This window comes from Anabrus simplex, chromosome 2 (assembly GCF_040414725.1).
Source record: "Anabrus simplex isolate iqAnaSimp1 chromosome 2, ASM4041472v1, whole genome shotgun sequence".
In the NCBI taxonomy this organism is placed as follows: Eukaryota; Metazoa; Arthropoda; class Insecta; order Orthoptera; family Tettigoniidae; genus Anabrus; species Anabrus simplex.
Genome location: NC_090266.1, coordinates 607,516,085 through 607,543,323, shown reverse-complemented (window position 1 = coordinate 607,543,323; position 27,239 = coordinate 607,516,085). Strand labels below are relative to the sequence as shown.

General features: G+C 40.1%; 1 protein-coding gene across 1 annotated transcript in view; it reads right to left on the bottom strand.

Moving 5' to 3' along the window:
• Positions 1-27,239, bottom strand: part of Klp3A (kinesin-like protein 3A) — a 343,005-nt gene that overhangs the window by 209,182 nt on the left and 106,584 nt on the right. Inside the window, exon 9 of the mRNA XM_067139235.2 lies at positions 9,781-9,956. Coding sequence (XP_066995336.2) covers positions 9,781-9,956 — 176 coding nt within the window. The remainder of the gene's footprint in view (positions 1-9,780; positions 9,957-27,239) is intronic.

The following is a 27,239-nucleotide window of genomic DNA, read 5'->3' as shown; positions in this document are numbered from 1 at the left end:
GTCCAAAACAAAAGTAATGGAGTGCAGTCAGACGAAGACAGGTGATGTAGGAAATATTAGATTAGGAAACTAAGTCTTAAAGGAAGTAGATGAATATTGTTACTTGGGTAGTAAAATAACTAACGATGGCAGAAGTAAGGACATAAAATGCAGACTAGCACAAGCAAGGAAGAGCTTTCTTAAGAAAAGAAATTTGCTCACTTCAAACATTGACATCAGAATTAGAAAGATGTTTTTGAAGACTTTCGTGTGGAGCGTGGCATTGTATGGAAGTGAAACCTGGACGATAACTAGCTCAGAAAGAAAGAGAATAGAAGCTTTTGAAATGTGGTGTTACAGAAGAATGCTGTAGGCGAGATGGATAGATCGAATCACGAATGAAGAGATACTGAATCGAATTGGTGAGAGGAGATCGATTTGGCTCAATTTGACGAGAAGAAGGGATAGAATGATAGGACACATCTTAAGACACCCAGGACTTGTTCAGTTGGTTTTTGAAGGAAGTGTAGGTAGTAAGAACGGTAGGGGTAGACCAAGGTATGAATATGACAAGCAGATTAGAGCAGATGTAGGATGCGGTAGTTATGTAGAAATGAAAAGGTTAGCACAGAATAGGGTGGCATGGAGAGCTGCATCAAACCAGTCTATGGACTGATGACTCAAACACAACACAACAAAGTTACGTTACAATAAATTATGTGGAGAGAAATATGTAGTACACATAACCGCATTGTTCTACCTGCAGCCCTTGGGCCTCCCCCTAGGAATGACGTTGTGATTCCCCTTGCCCTCTAGCCCACACTTCTCAGTAACAGTACTAAGAACTTTGTTTCGCTGCACGAGCAGAGTGTGTGACGTGTTACCTGACATCACACGTACACACAGTTGGCTGACCCTGTCCTATAGCCTCCCGCCGGGCCCCCGAAATGTTGTCCGTTGGTCTAGCCGTTGGAGTTCTATTGTTACCTTGTTCTGCTTTGTGTACGTCATGTCGAAATTCCTCCTCCTAAACTTAGCTGGTGAGCAAATAAACCCGAGTTCCAAGTTCCCTGTAGAAATTGCGACATGTACTGCTGAATGTAGATGTTCCCTGCCAGTTACTACTACATAATAAAAATAAAATATTCTCTGTACATTTGAATAAATGACTGATTAATTAAATGAGCACTTCAATAAGGGCTCTTCTCTGTTATAATATAGAGAGTCTTTACCATTCCTTACCACCTTTAAAGGTACAAAGCTGTTTTCACATTCCTCAACAATTGCTTTAAACACATCCCCGAGTCCATTTAAACTTTTATTTACCATTTTCCACCGATCATGGTTACTTTTTAAAAACTCCTTCATGCCTGTTTTATCATGCCTATTTTAATACCTTCCTTTCTGTCACATTCATTTTCAACTACAATAAAAACAGCTTCGTGATCACTAATACCATCCATTTCTCTGTAGAGCTCATCTAGTTTTACCAGCACCACCAGCATTCCCTCTAGCTGGTTCCATCACTTTCTGAATCAGCTGCCCTTCCAATATTAACTTATTTGCCATTTGCTGGTCATGCTTCCTGTCATTCACACTACCTTCCCAATTGACATTTGGTAAATTCAGGTCACCCGCTACAATCACGTTCCTTTCCATATCGTTCCCACATAGCTGATTATCTTATCAAATAATTCTGAATCACCGTCAGCGCTACCCTTTCCTGGTGTGTACACTCCAAAGATATCAACTTGCCTATTATGTTTAGAGATGAGCCTTACACCTAGAATTTCATGTTTGTCATCTTTAACTTTTTCATAGCTAAAAAATTCTTCTTTCACCAGAATGAATATTCCTACCATTTCTATTCTATCTCTACGGTACACACTCCAATTCCATGAGAATATTTCAGGATCATTATATCATTTCTCAGCCATGATTCAACTGCTATTACTATATATCTGGTAAGTATAATGAAAATTCACAGCCTGATTTCAGTCATTCGACTGGGTCAGGAATGAATGAAGCCCCCATCTAGCGGCAAGGATAGGAATTGTGCCAGCTGCCGAAGCCTGTCGCACTCCTCTGGGGCAATGATTAGTGAATGACAGGTGAAATGATATAATACTGGAGTGTTGCAGAAATGAAACATGACAGGGAAATCGGGAGTACCCGGAGAAAAACCTGTTCTGCCTCCGCTCTGCCCAGCACAAATCTCACAGGGAGTGACAGGGATTTGAACCATGGAACACAACGGTGAGAGAACAGCGCGCTGCTGCCTGAGCCACGAAGGCTCATCTGGTAAGTATATATGTATTAAATTAATTCTATACCTTTCTTTACAATACTTCTACATTTCATCACTAACATTTTTATGTCATCCCTATTTGACTTTCTGATCCTTCCACCCTTATCTCCACTCCCTACACCACCCAGTTTTCCTGAATGTACCTCCCTATAACCCTTCTTAACAAATTTCCTTATATGTACCACTGTGGTTTAAGTGAAGGCCATGTGAGCGCAGATACTTATCTCCCACCCACCCATTAGGATCTAGAAATCTCACTCCCAGTTTCCCACATACCCACTCAATAATCCAATTTAAATCCCCAATCACCTTCCAGTCAGTATCCCTCCTACACATTATTATACTGATAACAAGCTCCGCTTCCTTAAACTTCACCCGTGCTGCAATTATCAGATCCCATATATCCCCAACTATGTTGGTACCTATACCTGCTTGCCTTATGTTGTTGGTACCAACGTGAAACACTACAACCTTCTCCTTTCCTTCCTCCTTTTCTTTTACTTTCCTCAACATCTGTCTTAACCTAATTCCTGGATAACACACTACCCTGGCTCCCTTTCCTCCACACACTTTACCACATGTCTAACAATGGAATCTCCCATGACCAGAGCCTCAACCCTACCCACCTCATGTGATTCCCTCCCCTCCTGGTCAGCCCTATCTTTCCTCACTGCTGCAGAAGCTACTTCCTCCTCCCTTTTCTCCTGCCCATGACCCCGTTCCATCTGTCTTTTCCTATTCTCTGTTCTACATTTCCCTCTCCTACCTTTTCCTTTCCTCCTACTTCCACACTTCTCAGCAACAGTTCCCAGTTCCTTATTTTCCCTCTGTTGTTCTACCTGCAGTGACTTGTACTGATTTCTCACAGACACCTGTCCTGAATTCTGATACTGAATAGAGCCCTTAGCCTGCAATCTCCTTCCCCTTAAAACTTTAGATCATCTGTCTTCTACAATTTCCCACCTTTCCTTCCCATCCCTCTTTTACACCTAGTGTATCCTGTACATTGTTTGAGGGAGGCCTACTTTCCTTCCTGTCCTCAGAGAGAGTCCTAATTATCTCCCTCAAACTCTCCAACTCCTCCCTCATACTCCTTAGTGCCTGGCCACACCCACAGTTATTACACTTGCATTCCTTAGCCGTTCTTTATGGAATAACAAAAATAAAATAATAAATAAAATAACTTATTCTGTGCAAAATAAAAATGAAAGGAAAGAAATATTGTCTAGGAGAGTACGCAAAAGTCACACGACAATAAGGTAATTAATATAGGCTACTACTACACTACAATACTACTTAGTTGTAACAAATTTTTATTCTACAAAAACCTAACAGGATGAAAACTGCTGTTAGTTACAGAAAACGGAAAGGAATACACAAAAATTACACAATTCTAAAACGCTGTTAAGTCTACCCTAATTACTACAACAGAATTCTTTTAAGAGAATTACTACAGATACAACACATGCTATGCCACACAAATATTTCACAATAATAGAGTAAGCACACTAACTTCTAATAAGATACTACAATATACTAAAATAAGGAACCTCCGTGGCTCAGACGGCAGCGCGTCGGCCTCTCACTGCTGGATACCGTGGTTCAAATCTCGGTTACTCCATATGAGATTTGTGCTGGACAAAGTGGAGGCGGGACAGGTTTTTCTCCGGGTACTCTGGTTTTCCCTGTCATCTTTCATTCCAGCAACACTCTCCATTCTCATTTCATAGCATCTATCAGTCATTAATAAATCACTTTGGGAGTGGTGACCCCATCGTACTATTAGCCTATATATGATTCATTCATTACATTCCTGACCCGGTCAATGACTGGAAAACAGGGTGTAGGTTTTCATTTCAATATACTACAATAATTTTAAACTACGTTCAGACGTATCCTAATTAAAACAGGTTATTACTAAGCACAAACAGAAATGGAAATTATAACTAAAGTTTGAAATTCACAAGAACTACTCAAAGATTACCAACAAAGCTAAATACGTAGACAGATTATTATTAGTACTATTTTATACTTTTTTTTTTTCTCTTTTCTAAATGCTATTTGTTTGGGGCGTCGACCCATGTGGATCTTTTGCCCCTACTGGCACCATATTGTTTGAACCTGCGTGTAATTGGAATTGCGGTAGTGTGGAATGTTGTGTGTGAGGAAAGGAAGATTAAGGACGCCACAAACACCCAGTCCAGGGATATTAATCATTACAATTAAAAACTCCTGACCCAGCCGGGAATCAAACCCGGTGCCACCGGGTGACAGGCGTACGTGTTTCCCCCCTACACCGCGGGGCCGGACATTATTTTATACTTCTATGCAAATAGAAATTTGGTTAAATGCTGAAGGAGCACGAGGGCTACAGTACACAAAGATACATACGAATAGGCCTATATCAGGCAAGATACCATTTAATATACCGTATTTACACTACAGTTCATAACTGAAATGCAGTTATGTTATTTTTACAGCTGGTGGATTACTATTATTTTTCTTACTACGCGGGATGAAGAATAAAAGTGTCCTTAAATGCTGAAAAATAAGAGGGTGACTAAAACAATTTCTCTAAAAAACTTTTATCGAATATAAGCCGGGGACTTAAAATGTAATTATTGGGATACAGGAATTTGATTATTAACTTTTACTCGATGAATAATCAAAGGTGCAAAGTACGAACTATCCTGGGGACTTGGAACTACAAATTATCGGAATACAGTAAGCCGAATTAGCTGATTCTTGTGTTATTGTTTACTCAGCTACCCTCTACTCATTGATCACAAGATCACAATATGAAGATAAAGTTGGAATTCAAGAGGACGAATTGGGGCAAATATTCGTTTATAGGAAAGGGAGTTAGGGATTGGAATAATTTACCAAAGGAGACGTTCAATAAATTTTTGAACTTCTTTGCAATCATTTAAGAAAAGGCTAGGAAAACAACAGATAGGGAATCTGCTACCTGGGCGACTGTCCTAAATGCAGATGAATAGTGAGTGATTGATCTCATCAGAATGCAGCAAACAATTGTCAACAATCCAAAGACTGTCGAGTAGTTCAACAGTGAAAAACCGTGTAATCTCTTCCACTCCTTTTACTAAATTGAAGTTTACATGCATATGAAGTTTACATGCATATCGTGTAATTTATTTATTTTTTTTTATTTGTTTTTTGCTAGGGGCTTTACGTTGCACCGACACAGATAGGTCTTATGGCGACGATCGTGTTATTTAAATGAATAAGTTTTTATATTCGTGATAGTTTGATTGGATATCTATACGAAATACCGTGTCTATCTTCTGCTTGAATGTAAAAGCTGCAGAAGTTTATTATAATTTGTCTTTGTAAGTATTATACTAACCAACCTACAGATATTTAAATATTAAAAAAAAAAAAGTTTATATTATTACCTAAATTAGTTACTAAATTCGAAAAAAGTATACCTAGGTATCCTACTTAACCTATAAAACGTAATCTACTGAACACTAACTGAACTACTTGATATAAAATTCAAATAGATATCACTACTCCCAATTTCTACCAACAAGCACTAAACACAAATTACATAATTATCACTAAATCGATATATATATTAAAAAACACACACAATTTAACTATTTTAATAGGTTTTAACTAATTTATAACTATGATAATGCAAGAGCACTCTCAACAGCTGACCATTCTCAAGTGTATCCAACAATGGATCCCTTCCAAAATGCCCGTGAACACTTTGCCTGGTATACTGGTCAATGAGACATCTCGATAGTTGTTGCAATCCTTCCTGTTCCCTTGTTTATAGATAGGTGCAATTACTGCTTTTGTCCAATCAGAAGGTACCTTACTAACACACCATACTAATCTCATTACTCTACGAAGCCATTTCATCCCTGTCTTCCCACTATATTTCAACATTTGAGGTCTAATTTCATCTATTCCTTCTCTTTTATGAAAATGGAGTTTGTTTACCATCCTTTCCACTTCATCAAGCGTAATTTCACTAATATTGTTGTCCTCCTCCCGATGAGCTCGGTTGTTCGCAACGTCACCAGGAAGATTTCTTTTTACGTTGAGAAGATTTTCAAAATATTCCTTCTTCCTGTCCCTCCCTTCCTAAGATTCTTTATTACTGTCCAGAAAAGTTTCCCTGCTGCTTAACCTAGCCTTTCCAGGTTAATACCAAAATCTTCCCACAACTTCTTTTTGGATTCAACAACTACCCGGTGAGCAGAATAAAGAGGAACCGCTTCATCCTGTGCTTGGGAATTCCTGAGCGAGTCAGTCGGTGACGGAATACAGTGCCAGATGTACTCAATGCCGCGCTATCGCGCCAGGTTTCGGTCTTTGTTGAACGTTTGGAAACTTGGCACGTGTTTCGTTGGTGACATTAGTACAGTGTGTGAATTCAGTCAAATGGCTCACTTGGCTCAAGCCAGGTATCGGTATTCTGTTCCCCAAAAATTCATACATCTGTACAGAAAGTGCGAGGGCCATACGGAGATTATTTCAAGAGAAGTTTCCTTATGTCCAAGTTCCAGGTCGGACTTTGATTCATAGATTAGTAAATAAATTATGTAAGACAGGAAGTCCTTCTTGATAAGAAACGTAATAAATCACGTACAGTACTCACACAAGAAACTGTAGGTAACATTGGTAATGCTCTGGAAAGGTCTCCTACAAAATCACTTCGATGACTTGCTCAGGAAATGGAAATTTCCTATGGTTCTCTTCAAACAGGTACAAAGTTACTGAAGTTAAAGCCGTATAAAATTACTGCAGTGCAAGAACTTAAACCGGGTGACCCAGCATTACGAATGCGATTTTGTGAATGGGTTTTGAATGCAATACACGACGGAGTAATTGACCCTAATCTAATGTTCTTTTCAGGCATTTCTCAGAGGGAATTGCAGAGGGTGATGAACAATTTCCTAAGCAGGTGCCGGAAATGCTTGAACAACGAAAGAAAGCAGTTTCAACATTTCCTGGAGTGATATATGCGACTTCTTTTATATTTTGTGTTGTTTGTTAGAAATAGCTTACGCGGACTTCCTGTCACGCACGCACCTCCTGTGTACATGCTACGCTACAGGGCTGCAGGACTGGTTCCCCTTTATGTTGCCTCACCTGGTATTACTGTAGTTTTGCTCCGTTTCTTTCATCTACATACAATTCCCAGTCTGCATCAGTCCTTGTTTGGAGCCATTTCTGATACGCCTCCTCTTTATGTTTACAAGCTGCTCTCGGTTCATCATTCCACCAAGCTGTTCGCTTTTTCCCATGTGAGTACTGCTTTTTCATCCTGAAGCTGCTTACTCTCCACTGTTGGAACTTTTTGCTGATCATTTCCATGTAATTCTGTCTAATTTCCTCGTCCTGGAGATTTTCAATGCATATTCGTCTGCAGACAGACTTGACAATCTCTATCCTAGGCCTACAGATACTTAGTTCACTACAGATCAGATACTAGGGTATATCATCAAAAAATCCCTGGAAAACCCGAACATTCCTAACAGATATCCTGAATTCAAAATTGGTTAAAATATAGTCTATTTTGGATCTGGTGCCCTGACGTTCCAATGTGTAGCGGTCAATAGCCTTATGCTCAAAGGATTTATTCATAACTGCTAAACCCATACTAGCACAGAAGTCCAGAAAACACTTCCCATTCCTATAAGCTTCCATATCTTCCCCATATTTACCAATCACCCTTTCATATCTTCCAGTTCTATTTCCAACTCTCACACTGAAATCACCCATTAGCACTATCCTACCCTTGCTATTGACCCTGACTATGATATCACTCACTGCTTCATAAAACTTGTCAACTTCATCCTGATCTGCACCCTCACATGTTGAATACACTGAGACAATTCTCAACCTAATTCCTCCAACTGCTAAATCAACCCATATCATTCCCTCATTTACGTGCCTAACAGAAACTATGGTGCTTACAATAGTATTCCTGATGAACAGCCCAACCCCACACTCTGCCCTTCCCTTTTTAAGACCCATCAAGTAAACTTTATAATCTCCTGCTTCTTCCTCGTTATCTCCCCTTACCCGAATATCACTACCTGCTAGCACAAGCAGATGCATCCTCTTCACTTATTCAGCCAGTTCTATTTTCATTCTTCCATAAGCCCAACTAATATTAATAGCTACCCATCGAAATCCACTTCGTTCACCAAGTTGTTTCCAAGGAGTCCCTCGCCTGTCAAATGGGAGTGAGAATGTTACACACACATTGGTCCGAAGCTAGCTTAAAACATTCTGAGCATGCTCAGTGAAAATTCAGTGAAGCAGGATGCTACCCTATTTGTACATAGTCCAAGTGAGGATCTCTCCTCTAACGGGTTAGGGACCACCGGTGAACTGTATAGTCCTAGCCACCCGAGCACAAGGATGGCCATGACTCACAATATGTCCGAGATGCCCACTCCTATTCCATAGTAACTGGTATCCAACTCTCAGGACCCCTTACTAGGCCACTCAGCCGTTGCCCATGGTTCACGAACTAGGAGGTGACTACAGTAACCCAAACCATGAACAGTTAATATTTGTTCTTATCAATGTTAAAAATCAAAATTAATGCAGTCTTTTTTTTTTCCTAACATTGTCATGTAACCAGCTGCCTGTAGCCATGGGCCACATTCTTGTGGTCTGCAAAAACGCATAATTGAACGTTTCAGTATTTGGAGATATGCAAATAGGTACATCCCTGCTTGTAACCCACGTACTTCACCCCAAGTGGGCCTCTCCATGTCCTGGGGGTATGTACGGTTTTCCCTTTCATTTTTATTAGGTACTCTCGCGGTAGTATCGACCGTTCTGGAATGTACAGATGCATGTGTTTGTGAGTGATGTGATTATTATAGACGTGCATGATAATTTATTTTATTTTGCACTAATTTTTTGCAAATGTAATATTTTAACTTTAATGCTCTAATCAATAACAATTAACTTCAGTTCATTTTTATATTCAGACTGGAGAAACGTTTGCCAAACTGCTGTGAATAAATTATGAATTTTGATTTGGATTACGTTAATAATTTTGATGTAGATACATGAGTATTATGGGCACATTAAACTTGTATCAAATACAATGTAGTTATAAATTAATTTTTTGAGTAATACTAGTTTTAAAAATTCTTCACACGAAGGTCACACCCCACTATTTTTTGAAAATTTTGGTATAAAAAGCATGACGGTTATGCGATGAAATACAGTATATGATATGGGTGAGAACAAGTTATGGTCCAAAATAATATTATGTTAACACTGTTGTAACTGAAATCGGAATTATAAAAAATATTCACGATTAAGATGTCTGTCTAATACATGTATTGACACAAACCATTTCATTAAAACAAATTAACAGGACAATTACAGTACGTATCTAAACTGTAATTAAACTATCACAGCTTTAGGTGTATAAGTTTTAGTTTAACCTAGTGAAATTCAGCAATAATCAAAGAATGTTCAACTCTTACCTGTTGCTTTAGTCTAGCCACTTCTTCCTCTTTAAGATCACGATTAATGACAGGTTTGTTTTTAATATGCAAAGCTCTGTCAGCATATCGTAATGTGCAAAGGGTTTCATCAAAATTGTAATCAGCAGGGCTAACACATGCAATCATCAATGTTATAGCATTGCCACCAAGAGAATCTGGAAGTAAAAACACAATGATGAGACAAAACATGACGACAATTCCTATATACATACATACATTTATTGAACATAACAGGCGACTTCGCCCCTATACATGTTCACATGCAAAGTAAAATAAATAATAAAGAATGATAATAATAATAATAATAATAATAATAATAATAATAATAATAATAATAATAATAATAATAAGGATAATAATAATAAGAATAATATCTAGCAGTCATTAGCTGTAGCAGTCCCTCACTCAATGTTCAAACATATTCATCCAGTGTCCTTATTGTGCTCTGTACTTGCGTCACATTATTGTTCCTGACCTCAAACAACAACACTCAGCATTTCAGCACTTGCATTCCAGCTAACTTTAAAACAAACAGACCATGCAATCCTGTTTTTTTTTTTTTTTTTTTTTTTGCTAGGGGCTTTACGTCGCACCGACACAGATAGGTCTTATGGCGACGATGGGATGGGAAAGGCCTAGGAGTTGGAAGGAAGCGGCCGTGGCCTTAATTAAGGTACAGCCCCAGCATTTGCCTGGTGTGAAAATGGGAAACCACGGAAATGCAATCCTGTATCATTTCCCAACTCCACATAACTAAGTACTCTATCCCTATATTCCCTAATCCATTAGAATTTTATCATACTATCCCCTTCCCTTATATGCATAGCTATTCCACCCCCCTATTCCCCTGCCTACCCTCTAACTCACTCTCCTTCATTTTACTCTCGCATGCCTTTTTTGTCGCACATAAATACCTGTTCAATTCACCCCCTTTCTCCCATTGTGTAATAATCCATCTCAGGATTGCGTTCTCATCCCCTCTCCCCAATATTTCCCGATGCTCGGCACTCAATAAATCATGTCTTAACCCCCTCGTTACCTCACAATCTCTTAGCAAGTGAAAATCATCATTCACATCACCGCAAAGTACACATCTTGTCTTATCCCTCCCCTGTAACCACCCTGTATTCCTTTGCAAACCTAAAAGCCACCACATCATCCCATACCGTTTTGACCTATCGACGTATCTAATATTCAACCCTGCTATCTCCTCTATTTTCGTCAAAACCGTCAGCGAATTTCTTAGTCTGCTTTCCCCCAATAATTTCTGCCTATGGATATCTCTAATTCTCCTTTCCAGTATATTCATCCCTCTCACTTCTGTCTTCGACCAAACCTCCCCCCACAGGTGTCCAAATCCTATCCTCTCCAAATATCCCTTTATTTTTTCTAACCATCCACCCTTATACATGCTCTTAAATTGCTGTGCACCGGGCGAGTTGGCCGTGCGCGTAGAGGCGCGCGGCTGTGAGCTTGCATCCGGGAGACAGTAGGTTCGAATCCCACTATCGGCAGCCCTGAAGATGGTTTTCCGTGGTTTCCCATTTTCACACCAGGCAAATGCTGGGGCTGTACCTTAATTCAGGCCACGGCCGCTTCCTTCCAACTTCTAGGCCATTCCTATCCCATCGTCGCCATAAGACCTATCTGTGTCGGTGCGACGTAAAACCCCTAGCAAAAAAAAAAAAAAAAAAAAATTGCTGTGCATATGCTGCCTGTAATACTCTCCCACCTTCCTGTCTTTTTAAATTCATCCAGTATCTTAACTATTCTTTTCACCCCCTCTGCTTCCAAATCCTCCCCACACATTAATTCCGCCCCTACATTTGCTGTACACCTCGGTAAGCCCATTACTAACTTAGCAAAACTACTAACAATCCTTCTTAGTTCCTCTCTTTTCTCATCCAGCCCCCAAATTTCTGAGCCGTATAATACCCTCCCAACGATTACCGACCTGAACACAAGTCTCAGTGTTTTATAACTGATCCCCGGGTACTTGACTAGCAAATTTCTGACTGAGGCTAAGGCTGCCAATCCTCTATATTTCACCCTTTTGATCTGGTCACTCCAAGTTCCTTTATCATTAAAAATAACTCCTAGATATTCTAACTTCCTTACCCGTTCCAATCTTTCTCCCTGAATTACCCAATTACCTTCTATCTTTCTTCTTTTGTCCACCTGTACTACTAATATTTTAGACTTATTTCCATTAATTTTCAATCCCCATTTCCTCGCAAATAGCGTCACTGACTCTAAGGCCCTATTCATCGCCCCTGAGGTTAGCGTCATCAATAACACATCATCCGCAAATATCAGTCCTGGTACTTCAAAACCATTAATTACTGGTACAGCCCAATTTTCTGCCCCAAACCCCTCTAAAATATCGTTGATAAATAAAATAAACAGTATTGGCGATAACTTGCATCCTTGTTTTAAACCCACCTTGGACTCTAATGGTCCACTCAGTCTCCCTTCTCCGAATTTTACACAAAACCTGACAACCCTATATATTCCTTCCACTGCCCTCAACATCTTCTCCGAAATCCCTAGCCTGCCTAATTTCTCTAATAGGGCCTCTCTATTCACCTTGTCAAAAGCTTTCTCAAAATCTATTGCTGCTACATAAACCGTACTTCTAGCCATATTCTTATACTTTTCTAAAATAGTCTTTACTATCATTATATTATCCACTGTTCTTTTCTTTTTCCTAAATCCCCCTTGGTAATCTGTCAAAATTTCATTTTCTTCCGCCCACCCGCTTATTCTGTTCGCTAACACCCCAGTATATATTTTACTCAAAGAATCCAACAGAGATATACCTCTATAACTGTTCACATTGTTCCTACTACCCTTCCCCTTGTATATAGGGCATATAATTCCTGTTTCCCATTCCTTAGGGTAATTACCTCCCTCAAATATCCTATTGAATAGTTTAACCATGCCCTCTATCATTATCTCATTTTTACTAATTTCCTTCCAAAACTTGTTATTTATACCATTACACCCCCCGGCCGACTTCGCTCTGGCTCTGCTTATCACTCTCAGGATTTCCTCTCTTGTGAACAATTCCTATATGAAACATACGAGGTCAACTAATATATCTCATAACTAGGAAGCAGATGTTGCTGGAATATCAGCTTCTTTCCCTTTGCATTAAAGCATGTATTTTATTTATTTATTTACCACAAATCATACAGATTTTATGGATGGTCAAGTGAAAAAGGGGTACATTAGTTGCTTCACAGACCTACCAAGCTAATATATAAAATAATTACATTATTCACATATTTACACCCGTACAGTAATTCATTTACTCGATGACACTTTCCCTTTCACTCCCGTCCATGTGCACACAAAGATTTACATCTTTTTACATGGTTTGTGAACTGTGTTAGAAGCAAGGCTTTTATTTTGGGTGGTAGCTCATTCCAGATATGTGCGGAGTAACCTTAGTAACCGGATTGGTAGGTGGTGGTATGGACAAATGCAGAGACAAGATTAACACCTCTGCGGACAGAGTGAAAGGACAGGGAAAGGCCGCGAATCGAGTCAAGGTCAATGGAGCTGGCAAGGGATTTTCGGAGGCAGATCAAGTCGGTTCTTTTGACAATGGTTTCTATTGAAGGGAGGTTAGCCGAATGAAGATGGGAGTGTAAGTTATTAGCCTTTCCGCCCGATTCTGCATTTTCTGAAGTTTGCTTAAATTTGCGACTGTGGTGGGACTCTAGGCAGGAAAACCATAGGTTAGTATGGGTCTTACCATACTGAGGTAGGCTGTTCTTAGGGCCCCTGATTTGAAGCCTTTTAGGTTCCTGCTAAGAAATCCCATGACCTTTATCGCTTTTCACTTCGCCTCCTCCGTCTCCAGGTTCCATTTCAAATCCCTAGAAATAGTTAATCCTAAAAGTTTTATATTTGCATACTGTGGTATTATATTCTTATTTGATTTATGTGTGTTCTCTATGCAGTTTATTGATCTACTTATCCTAATCCATATATATATATAAAATAACTTGTCCTGACTGACAGATTCATTGTCACCGAGCCAAAACTACTGGACATAATTTTGGGGATACATTCATATTACAATGCAGGTGCTTGCTAAATATTCCACTGCTAAGAGGTTGAAAAGGGGGGTAAATTTTTAAAATGAGTGTACCTGTATCTCAAAAAATGAACAGTTTAAAGACATGAACTTTCGCATTTGGAATCCCCTTTAAAAATAAATAAACGCATATTTTTTTGTTTTTGGAAAATCCTGTTAAGGGGGGTGAAAAAAGGTGAAAAAGGGGTTGAATACCTTTCATGTGGATACTTATATCTCAAAAACTGAACATGTTACAGTCATAAAAATTGGTATTTGGAATCTCCTTTAAAAATAAAGAAACAGATATTTTTTTGTTTTTGGAAAATCTACTTAAGAGGTGGTGAACAAGAGTGACAAATGGGGTGAATTCTTAAACACAGTATATCTCAAAAACGTAACATGTTACAGACGTGAAAGTAGGTATTTGGAATCTCCTGTAAAAGTTAAGGAACACGCATAATATGTTTTCTGAAAATCCACTAAAGGGTAAGGATTAAAGGGGGTAAAATTTTAAAATGAGCATATATTCAGTAGGGCCTATATATCAAAAACTGAACCCATTATAGATCAGAAAATTGGTATTTTTAACCTCTTTTTAAATTAACATGTATTTGTTTGTTTTTGGAAAAAACACTTCAGTGGGGAGGGGGGGGGGGTGTAAAAAGGACTGAAAAAGGGGTTGAATTTTTTTATTAGGAGGAGAAAATTGGTATTTGGAATCTCCTTTAAAAGTACAGAAAACATTTTTTTGTTTTCGTAAAATCCACTTAAAGGGGGGTGTAAAAAGTACTGAAAAGGGGTTGAATTCTTTTTATGAGACTACTTATATCTCAAAAACTGAAGGTGTTACAGACATGAAAGTTTGTATTTGGAATCTTCTTTAAAAAGAAATATGCATTCTTTTGTTTTTGGAAAATCCAATTAAGGGTGGGTAAATGAATTGAAAAATGAGTTTAATTCTTTGTATGAGGATATTTATATAACACAAACGAAGGATGTTATGGACGTGAAAATTGGTATATGGAATCTCCTTTAAAAATAAAGAAACACAATTTTTTTTGGGTGGGAGGGACACAACTGAAGGGGGTTTTAAAAGGAGTTCAGTTTCTTTTTATGATGATACAAATAAGAAGTGGACTTAAAACAATACACCCCTTAGGGGTTTTGACTGGGGGATGAGGAGTGATTACAAAAATACATACATACATACATACATACATACATACATCATTATAGACTGTTATGCCTTTCAGCGTTCAGCCTGCAAGCCTCTGTGAATTTACTAAACGTCGCCACAAATCCTCAATATGCAACTAGTGCTGTGGCCTCATTAATTCTATACCTCTTATCTTTAAATCGTTAGAAACTGAGTCTAACCATCATCGTCTGGGTCTCCCTCTATTCTCTTACCCTCCATAGCAGAGTCCATTGTTCTCCTCGGCAACCTATCCTCCCCCATTCGCCTCACATGACCCCACCACCGAAGCCAGTTTATGCGTACAGCTTCATCCATCGAGTTCATTCCTAAATTAGCCTTTATCTCCTCATTCTGAGTACCCTCCTGCCATTGTTCCCACCTGTTTGTACCAGCAATCACTCTCGCTACTTTCATGTCTGTCACTTCTAACTTATGAATAAGATATCCTGAGTCCACCCAGCTTTCGCTCCCGTAAAGCAAAGTTGGTCTAAAAACAGACCGATGTAAAGATAGTTTCATCTGGGAGCTGACTTCCTTCTTACAGAATACTGTTGATCGCAACTGCGAGCTCATTGCATTAGCTTTACTACACCTTGAATCAGTCTCTCTTACTATATTACCATCCTGGGAGAACACACAACCCAAATACTTGAAATTATTTACCTGTTCTAGCTTTGTATCACCCATCTGACATTCAATTCTGTTGAATTTCTTACCTACCAACATCACTTTAGTTTTTGAAAGGCTAATTTTCATTCCATACTCATTGCACCTATTTTCAAGTTCCAAGATATTAGACTGCAGGCTTTTTACACAATCTGCCATTAAGACCAAGTCGTCAGCATATGCCAGACTGCTTACTGCATTTCCACCTAACTGAATCCCTCCCTGAAAATTTATACCTTTCAACAGATGATCCATGTAAACTACGAACAGCAAAGGTGAAAGATTACAGCCTTGTCTAACCCCTGTAAGTACCTTGAACCAAGAACTCTTTCTATCATCAATTCTCACTGAAGCCCAATTGTCAACATAAATGCCTTTGATTGATTTTAATAATGAACCTTTAAATCCATAGTCCCCCAGTATGGCGAACATCCTTTCCCGTGTACCAGCAATCATACTTGCTACTTTCATGTCTGTTACTTCTAACTTATGAATAAGATATGCTGAGTCCACCCAGCTTTCGTTCCCGTAAAGCAAAGTTGGCATAAAAACAGACCGATGTAAAGATAGTTTCATCTCGGAGCTGACTTCCTTCTTACAGATATTACTCAGAACACTGTTCATTTCCTTTTTCCCTCCCTTCCTAAGATACTTTATTACTGTCCAGAAAGGTTTCCCCGCTGCTTGCGCTACCCTTTCCAAGTTATTACCAAAATCTTCCCAAGGCTTCTTTTTGAATTCATATGCTTTCTCCAGATCTATGAAACAAACACAACTGCCTATTCCTCTTGTACCATTTTACGATTACCTGGCGGATACTGAAAATCTGATCCTGACAGCCCCTCTGTGGTCTGCAACCACACTGGTTTTCATCCAACTTCCTCTCAACTACTGATCGCACCCTCCCTTCCAAGATGCCAGTGAATACTTTGCCTGGTATACTAATCAATGAGATACCTCGATAGTTGTTGCAATCCTTCCTGTTCCCTTGCTTATAGATAGGTGCAATTACTGCTTTTGTCCAATCTGAAGGTACCTACCAACACTCCATGCTAGTCTTACTACTCTATGAAGCCATTTCATCCCTGTCTTCCCACTAAACTTCACCATTTCAGGTCGAATTTCATCTATTCCTGCTGCTTTATGACAATGGAGTTTATTTACCATTCTTTCTACTTTCTCAAGCATAATTACACCATCATTTTCCTCCTCCACATAAGCTTGGCTGTTCACAACACAACCAGGAAGATTTCCTTTTAAGTTGAGAAGATGTTCAAAATTTTCCCTCCACCTGTCCAGTGATTCCCGGGGATCTATTATGAGTTCATCTGAATTACTTAGAACACTGTTCATTTCCTTTTTCCCTCCCTTCCTAAGATTCTTTATTACTGTCCAGAAAGGTTTCCCTGCTGCCTGCGCTAGCCTTTCCAAGTTATTACCAAAATCTTCCCAGGACTTCTTTTGGGATTCAACAACTATTTGTTTCGCTCTGTATCTTTCATGTACGTACAATTCCCTGTCTGCCTCAGCCCTTGTTTGGAGCCATTTCTGATAAGTCTTCTTTTTATGTTTATAAGCTGCTCTCACTTCATCATTCCACCAAGATGTTCGCCTTTTCCCATCTTTACACACAGTTGTCCCTAGGCATTCCCTGGCTGTTTCTACTACAGCATCCCTGTATGCCACCCATTATCTTTCTATATCCTGAACCTGCTTACTGTCTACTGTTCGAAACTTCTCACTAATCATATCCATGTACTTCTGTCTAATTTCCTCGTCCTGGAGATTTTCTACCCTTATTCGTTTGCAGACAGATTTCACTCTCTCTATCCTAGGCCTAGAAATACTTAGTTCACTACAGATCAGGTATTGGTCTGTATCATCAGAAAATCCCCGGAAAACTTGTACATTCCTAACAGATTTCCTGAATTCAAAGTCGGTTAAGATATAGTCTATTATGGATCTGGTACCCCTAGCCTCCATGTATAGCGGTGAATAGCCTTATGTTGAAATGTACTCGTAACTGCTAAACCCATACTAGCACAGAAGTCCAGCAAAAGCTTCCCATTCGCATTAGCTTCCATATCTTCCCCACATTTACCAATCACTCTTTCGTATCCTTCAGTTCTATTTCCAACTCTCACATTGAAATCGCCCATTAGCACTATCCTATCCTTGCTGTTGACCCCAACCACGATGTCACACAATGCTTCATAAAACTTGTCAACTTCATCCTCATCTGCACCCTCACATGGTGAACACACTGAGACAATTCTTGTCCTAATTCCTCCAACTGCCAAATCTACCCACATCATTCGCTCATTTACGTGCCTAACAGAAACTATGTTGTGTGCAAGAGTATTCCTGATAAACAGCCCTACCCCTTACTCTGCCCTTCCCTTTCTCACACCCGTCAAGTACACTTTATAATCTCCTATCTCCTCCTCGTTACCTCCCTTTACCCGAATATCACTTACTCCTAGCACATCCAGATGCATCCTCTTTGCTGACTCAGTCAGTTCTACTTTTTCTTCCATAAGCCCCATTAATATTGATAGCTCCCCATCGAATTCCATTTCGTTCGCCAAGTTGTTTGTTTCCAAGGAGTCCCTCGCCTGTCAAATGGGAGTGGGACTCCATTACTCCCATAGGTCTGAGGCTTGCTTAAAATGTTCTGAGCTCGGTAAATTCATGAAGCAGGATGCTACCCTACTTACACATAGTGAAAGTGAGGGTCTCTCCTCTAACGGGTCATGGACCATCAGTGGATTGTATAGTCCTAGCCGCCTGAGCACGAGGAGGGTCATGACTCGGAATATGTCCGAGATGCCCACTCCCATTCCATAGCAACTGGTATCCCGACTCTCAGGACCACTTAATAGGCCACTCAGCCGTTGCCCATGGTTCACGAACTAGGACGTGACTACAGGAACCCACACCATGAACCATCATTACAAAAAATATACGTTTATAATAAACCGTTTGAATTACGAAGTTAAAATGTCAAATGATATCCTAGGTGTTAAATAACAGAAGGTTTGAAACAAATTTAACCCCTCAGAGAGTTAAATGGGGGTTAAGATCCGTAAACAAATATATTAATTCCTTCCTCCGAAATGGTTTAACGTAAAGAGACAAAATTCCAAAGAGTAGTATATATCTGAAATCCTAGGTGTGAAATAGGAAATATTTTTAAATGTTCCACTGCTAAAGTGTCAAATGAGCTCTGCTCCATAAACTAAATTATTCATCCCTCCAAACCCGTTTGGCTTACAAAATTGTAGTTTTACAAGAAGGGTCTTTTTTTATGTCCTAGGTGTAAAATGCTGTATACTTCAAAATATTTCTCCCCTATGAGGTTTAGATGGTAGTTAACCCTCAAAAACACAATATCCATTCTTCCAAAACCGTTTCAGGCATGAACATAACTTTTTTTTTAATGAAGGGTTGTCTTCTATATCCTAGATGTTAATAAATATTTCAAAACATTCACCCCTTAAAAAAGTACTCATTCCTCCAGTATTGTTCGATGTACAAAATCAAAATTTCACAGGTTGGTTGCTTGTATGTCCCAGATGTTAAATCAGATATTGTTTAAATCATTCAGATTCTTCTGTAAGAGGTTCAAGTGAGGGGTCGATTATAAAATAAATAGTCATTCCCCCAAAACCGTTTGACATTCGAACTGAGGACGTATTTTACAGGCTCAGCTGACAGTGGACTCCAAAATGAAAAACTTTGACTAATAATTTTCATTTTAAAGCTGTAGCGAAGCTGACTTATTCATCATAGCCGAGCCAAAACTACTGGACATAAAGAAATGAAATTTTGGGGATACATTCATATTACAATGTAGGTGGTCATTAAGGGAGGATTTTTGAATATTCTGTCACTAAGGTGGTGAAAGGGGGGGGGGGAGTGTTGGATTTTTAAAATGAGTGTATCTATATCTCAAAAACTGAACAGTTTAAAGACATGAAAATTGGTATTTGGAATCTCCTTTTAAAATAAAGAAACGCATATTGTTTTCGAAAAATCCTGTTAATGGGGGTGACAAAAGGTGAAAGGGGGTTGAATCTTTTATGTGGATACTTATATGTCAAGAACTGCAGATGTTACAGACATGAATATTGGTATTTAAAATCTCCTTCAAAAATAAAGAAAAGTATTTCTTTGTTTTTGGAAAATCAACTTTAGGGGTCGTAAAGAGGAGTGACAAAGGGGGTGAATTCTTAAAATGAATATATCTCAAAAAACAGAACAAGTTACAGGCGTGAAAATTGGTATTTGGAATCTCCTGTAAAAGTAAAGGAATATGCATAATTTGTTTTCTTTCAATCTACTTAAGGAAAAGTGTTAAAGGGGGTAAATTATTAAAATGAGCATATAAAGTATACTATATATATATATATATATATAAAAAAAACTTAACAAGTTACATACGTGAAAATTGGTATTTTTATTCTCTTTTAAAAATAGAAGTAACATGTATTTGTTTGTTTTCGGAAAAAGCACTTCAGTGGGGGGAACGGGGTTGTAAAAATGATTGAAAAAGGGGATGAATAATTTTTATGTGGATACCTATATCTTATACAGACATGAAAATCGGTATATGGAATCTCCTTTAAAAATAAGAACACTTGTATGTTGTTTTGTTTTATTTTTGGTAATCTACTTAAGGGGTGGTAAACAGGAATCACAAACGGGGTGAATTTTGAAAATGAGTATATCTCATAAACGTAACCTGTTACAAACATGAAAACTGGTATTTGGAATCTCCTGTAAAAGTAAAGGAACACACATATTTTCTTTTCTACAAATAGACTTTGGTATTTTTAATCTCTTTTAAAAATAAATGTAACACGTATTTATTTGTTTTTGGAAAATCCACTTAAGGGGCTGAAAAGAATTGAAAAATCGGGTGAATTTTTAAAATGACTGCCAGTGCATCTACAGTATATGTCAAAAACTTAACAGGTTACAGACAAGAAACTTGGTATTTGGAAAGTCTTTTAGAAATACGGGAATGTGTAGTTCTGTTTTCGGTAAAGGCACTTAACAGGGGTGAAAAGAAGTGTAAAATGAGTTTTATGAGGATACTTATATTTCAAAAACTGGAGAGAAAGATGTTACGGATGTGAAAATAGGTATTTAGAATCTCTTTTAAACATAAAGGAACATGTTGGTTTTTTCTGACTTGAGAGAAGACTGTTTATCACATGTACAGTTCTATGTCCCATGGTCACCTTAGCCCCAAAAGGCAATACCGCAAACATGGTTTAAAAATACGAAGGTCGATCAAATATAAACAGGAATTTTTTTCCTGAACATCAACAGTTGGTAGGACTAGCCCCGCGGTTCTGCTATGCTTAGGCGGGACCGTTAGAAGTGGGTAGAGCGTGCTGTTAGACACATCCTGCAGTTTTGTCAGTAACGGTCACGATGTCGGAGCAACAGGTGCACCCTTCCATTGTGCAACGCATAATTATAAAATTTCTTGCTCATGAAGGAGTTACAGCGGCGGAAATTTGCCAGAGATTGACTGCACAGTTCGGTGATCAAGCATTGCCAAGGACACGTATGTTTATCTGGCATAAAAATTTCAAGGAAAGACGAGAATGTGTGGAAAATCGGCAACATGATCGCGGTCCTCGGACCAGCATTACAGACGAAAACATTAGTGCGGTTCAAGAAATTATTGATGATGATCGACGGGCGACAGTATCAGAAATTGCAAAACAAGTCAGAATCAGTTATTGGAGCTGTCAAGCAATTATCACAAACAACCTACAGTTCTGTAAAGTTTATTCCAGGTGGGACCCTTGTCCTTTGCCCAAAAATCTGAAGTTGAGACGTTTGGAGGTCTGTCAGAGGCTTACAGCAAGGTTTGCGGAAGAAGGTGATGCATTTATGAGTTGGATCGTCACCTGCGACAAAACATGGGTCCACCACTACACTCCCGAATCCAACCAAGCCATTAAGGAGTGGCAGAGGAAAGGGGAGGCAGCACCAGTGAAAGCCAAGACTCAACTGTCAGCTGGCAAGGATCTTGCAACCGTTTTTTCGATTGGCGAAGCATTTTGCTGATTGACTTTTTGCAAGAACGACGCACAATCAATGCTGCTTACTACTGCGAGCTGTTGAACAAGGCATGGGTTGTATATTGCCGCAAAAGACGAGACCAACTGATTCGACAGGTCATTCTCCTCCATGACAATGCGCGGCCCCATACTCCAAGCTACAGGAAATGCACTGGACTACACTTTATCATCCTCCTTACAGCCTGGACTTATCGCCCTGCAATTTACCTGTGTTTGGACCTCTTAACCAAGCTTTTTTTTTTTTTTTTGCAAGTAGTTTTATGTTGCACCGACACAGATAGGTCTTATGGAGACGATGGGACAGGAAAGGGCTAGGAATGGGAAGGAAGCGGCCGTGACCTTAATTAAGGTACAGCCCCAGCATTTGCCTGGTGTGAAAATGGGAAAACCACAAAAAACCATCTTCAGGGCTGCCGACAGTGGGGTTCGAACCCAATATCTCCCGAATATTGCATACTGGCCGCATTTAAGCATAAAGAAGCTCTAGGAGGGCAATAATGATTTGAAGACGACGAGAATGTGGAAGACTTCGTGCACAAGTGGCTGGTGACAAGACCCTGTTCTTTTTACAATGAGGGCGTCAAAAAGCTACCCATACACTGGGACAAACGCATTTCCAAAGCAGAAAACTACGTGGAAAAATAAATTGTAAGTGCCATGTGTTTAAACAAAAGGGAATTTAAATTAAAAATAAAATCCTGTTTATATTTGATCCCCCCATCATAGTTTCTGGGGTAAATGAAACTCAATTTGTTTGGTGAGTTTTTATACTTTAGTACAGTACCGAGGAACAGTTACTTTTAACAAATTACGAAATTCACATGGGCAAAGCCATGGGTAACTGCCAGTACATTAATAATAAGAACAAGGAATATATATATTTGGAAATACACACATCTTCCACCAGGTTGCGTGGCAAAGTTCAACATTTTCGACTTACAAAGGGATGACCAGCTGAATCGGTCAGCTAAGCATTTGCCCATCTGCGGTGCGGAGTATGACGGTTCATATTTTATTGTCCTTCCTGTTTTGCAGTGCTTCGATCCTTTCTTCCACAATTGTCTGTGATGCAGATTAGCTTGCAGAACGTCACCAGGACGGAATTCAATATATTTTCCGCATGGTCTTCGAACTTCATGGTATCTTCTCAGTTCTACTGAGTACTCTTTCACCCATCATTTCCAAAATACATCAGTAAGGTCCTGTTTTAATCGGAACTCCTTGGTGAGGTTTTGATTAACTGTGGGTTCGGATCCTTTGGGTATGGTAACAAAAACCTCTCCAACTAGAAAATGCGCTGGAATCAGTGCTATACAACCTTCTCTCTGAGTAATAGGCCTCGAATTGACAATGGCTTCAATGCTGATTATCATGGTGTTCAACTGCTCCTCAGTAAGTCTTGGCTGTTACAGAATCTTTCAGAGAGATCACTTTACAGTGCCCACCATCCACCGCACCAAGCTGCTCATGGTGCTATGAAGTTCCAGATAATGCCATTATGGGCGAGGAACTGGGTTTGAGAAGTGGTCGGGGTTTTCCAAATTTCAGTCATCTCTGTGATGGCAGCATGAAAGTATGTTGCACTGTCTGAATAAATTGTATGGGGTAGGCCATGTCTTCTGGAGAATCGTTGAAATACTAATAGATTTATCTGCACAGATGTGTAAAGCTTGAGCGACACCACATCTAAAGAGACAGATATCCGTTTTATTAAAATCTCTCTTCCGACGTTTATATACAGCGGTCCAGCAAAATCAACTCCAGTTACAGCAAATGGTTTCGTATGTAGGTTTTGTGTGGCCCAACAGCAGTGGAGCCTCAAGTTGTTGTCCAGGTGGGATCTTAAGTATTTTGCATGAGGGATAGGTGCGTAAAACACCTTTGATAACTTGACGAGCTCTAAGAATCCAAAACTCGGTACAGAGTTCAGACAGTACAATGCGGACTCCAAAGTGGTGCGGTCAAACATGTGTATACAGAATTAAAATACAGTGAAATGTTGAGAACCATCAAGAAGTATAGGGTTTTGTTGCACATTGTAGTCTACCTCTTAAATGAATTAGTCAATTTTCCAGATAAGGACTGAAACGTGCCATCTTAGGATCCTCCAGAAAGTGGAAGTTTTCTGAAGTGCCTGCAATTCTTGTGTGAAAGCTCACCATTCAAAAACTTGTACCCATAACTTGCGTGTGTCTGAGAGTTCAGCCGCCGTTAACTCTCTGACAGATCTCTCATGTTGACCAACATTGTGCAGAAAGCGAAGAATGCCTGCCCAAGTGAAAAGGAGCTTCCATTATGAGCTGAATTTAGACGTGTTAGTGAGGCTGGAAGGTACAGCTAAGGTCAGAACATGACTGCATTCTTTTCAGGAAGATGTTGGTTCATTGTGAGAGAGTCAGATGGCCAACGTGCAGCAGGGTATGTTAGCCATGAAGGTTCATTCCACGGTTAGCTTGAATCTCCGTACGCTTACAAAGGACTTCCATCTGTTTGGATTCTTCCTTATCCATCCCAGTGTTATGGTGGCATTGGTCCATTGTATCACCTGAGTGATTATGTAATTTATTGCTCTACTGATGTAATATAGCAGCCGTGCTCCCACTAATTCTGCTAATAGCTCCAGTCGTGGTAAGGTGCAAGTCTGTTCTTGCTGCTGGTTAAACGAACGTGTCCTGTGGTTGATCGTACATATAAAACTGCCCCATATACCCATTTGGAGGCATCACAAAACACGTGCACTTGGCTTACATTGCCTGTAGAAATAGTGAAATCTTCGACAGTGCATGTAAAGTGGATACCCATGAGTCCCATCTTGCGGCAATATCAGGAGGTAACAGCTCGTTGCAGTTGATTCCTCTGGTCCACGTGTCCTGGAATAATAGTTTTCCAGTCAGAGACAGAGGAGAGAGCAGTCCAAGTGGAGCATAAAACCTAGCTGTCATCTGCAAGAGTTTCCTCTTGGTAGTGCTCCTTCTGGTAGCTTACACGTGATTTCCTCTGGATTCATATTAAAAGTGTCCTGTTCCATATTCCATTGTATGCCTAGAACTTGAGTTTGGCCATTGATATCTTGTCCTTCAGCTCTCCAGATAGCCTTCAACTGCTCTGAGTTTGTAGCCCATTTTGCCAAGTGAAAATGATCAGTTTCATCGAGCTCATAGTACAAGATGATTGCTCAACTGTCATTCTCTGTGCTAACTACCAAATTATCCATGAAGGTATCGTTGTCCATAAGTGGAGCAGCATCGGGAAAGATGGTCTTGTGTCTGTCAGCGTGTTCTTTTATTGCTGCTGAAAGCCAGAACAGAAGACGAGTGAAGCGGCATTGTACTATTTCTTCCATAGTGTGGTAGTTTCCTTTGTTATCTTGTGTGACTCTATACCAGAAGAATCTGGTCAATTCCCAGTCCTTATCCAAGACCATTAATTTGAGGGGCTTTGTTTGTGCTTTACCAAACTCACTTCTGGTGACTGTGTAACTGGTTTTTGCAAGGAATATATCTACGTTCTCTTCAATGCACAGTTCTTTAATCATTGTCTACCGTCTCCTTTTTTCCAGTACCTGATCATCAAATTCCTCTCCCTTGTCGTGTTTTTCTGTGTGTTTCCTTCATCTTTCTGCTTTTACCTTCTTCTCTACAAGTGGTATTCGGGTCCGAGCTCTTAGTGATCACAGCCGCGTTTTTTCCTTTCTCCCAAAGTCTTGCTAATTTTGCTGTAAGCAGAATCTACTTGGCCTTCAGTGATGTGATCTTTAATAGCTTTACATTTCCCTTTCAACAATTCCTCTTTCGTTGCTTTACACCTCTAGTCCACCTCATTCTTTAGTTGCTTGTACTTTCTCTTTTCCTCATCAGTCGTTAAAATTCTTGTACTTTACTCATCAATCAGATTTAATATGAGTTATCCAAAGCTTTCTGCCAATGTTCAACTTTCTTCCTAGCTTTTCAACCGCAGCTCATCTTATTGCATGCTTCAACACCATCCACTCCTGTGGAATGTTTGCTGACAATCCAGTATGCCCCTTACTTTGTGTCATTGTTATTAGTAGGTGGTGGCATTGTTGACCTAAAAATTCACTGAAAATGATCAATAAAAAGCCCTTAAATTCATGGGAAAATGCTATAAAATATGTATAAAAAAAAAAAAAAAAAAAAAAAAAAAAGAGAGACTTCAAAATACACTGACTGACAGTGACAATGCAACACCAAGGAGGAGTGGTTCGAAAGGGATGAAAGTTGGGGAAAAAACAGAGACGGCATGGATGAATAATTGATGTTTATTTCAATCCGATATGCAGGTTACACAATGCGCACGGCATCGACTCAGTAGGATGTAGGACCACCGCGAGCGGCGATGCACGCAGAAACACGTCGAGGTACAGAGTCAATAAGAGTGCGGATGGTGTCCTGAGGGATGGTTCTCCATTCTCTGTCAACCATTTGCCACAGTTGGTCGTCCGTACGAGGCTGGGGCAGAGTTTGCAAACGGCGTCCAATGAGATCCCACACGTGTTCGATTGGTGAGAGATCCGGAGAGTACGCTGGTAACGGAAGCATCTGTACACCTCGTAGAGACTGTTGGGAGATGCGAGCAGTGTGTGGGCGGGCATTATCCTGCTGAAACAGAGCATTGGGCAGCCCCTGAATGTACAGGAGTGCCACCGGCCGCAGCACATGCTGCACGTAGTGGTGGGCATTTAACGTGCCTTGAATACGCACTAGAGGTGACGTGGAATCATACGCAATAGCGCCCCAAACCATGATGCCGCGTTGTCTAGCGGTAGGGCGCTCCACAGTTACTGCCGGATTTGACCTTTCTCCACGCCGACGCCACACTCGTCTGCGGTGACTATCACTGACAGAACAGAAGCGTGACTCATCGGAGAACACGACGTTCCGCCATTCCCTCATCCAAGTCGCTCTAGCCCGGCACCATGCCAGGCGTGCACGTCTATGCTGCGGAGTCAATGGTAGTCTTCTGAGAGGACGCCGGGAGTGCAGGCCTCCTTCAACCAATCGACGGGAAATTGTTCTGGTCGATATTGGAACAGCCAGGGTGTCTTGCACATGCTGAAGAATGGCGGTCGACGTGGCGTGCGGGGCTGCCACCGCTTGGCGGCGGATGCGCCGATCCTCGCGTGCTGACGTCACTCAGGCTGCGCCTGGACCCCTCGCACGTGCCACATGTCCCTGCGCCAACCATCTTCGCCACAGGCGCTGCACCGTGGGCAGATCCCTATGGGTATCGGCTGCGATTTGACGAAGCGACCAACCTGCCCTTCTCAGCCCGATCACCATACCCCTCGTAAAGTCGTCTGTCTGCTGGAAATGCCTCCGTTGACGGCGGCCTGGCATTCTTAGCTATACATGTGTCCTGTGGCACA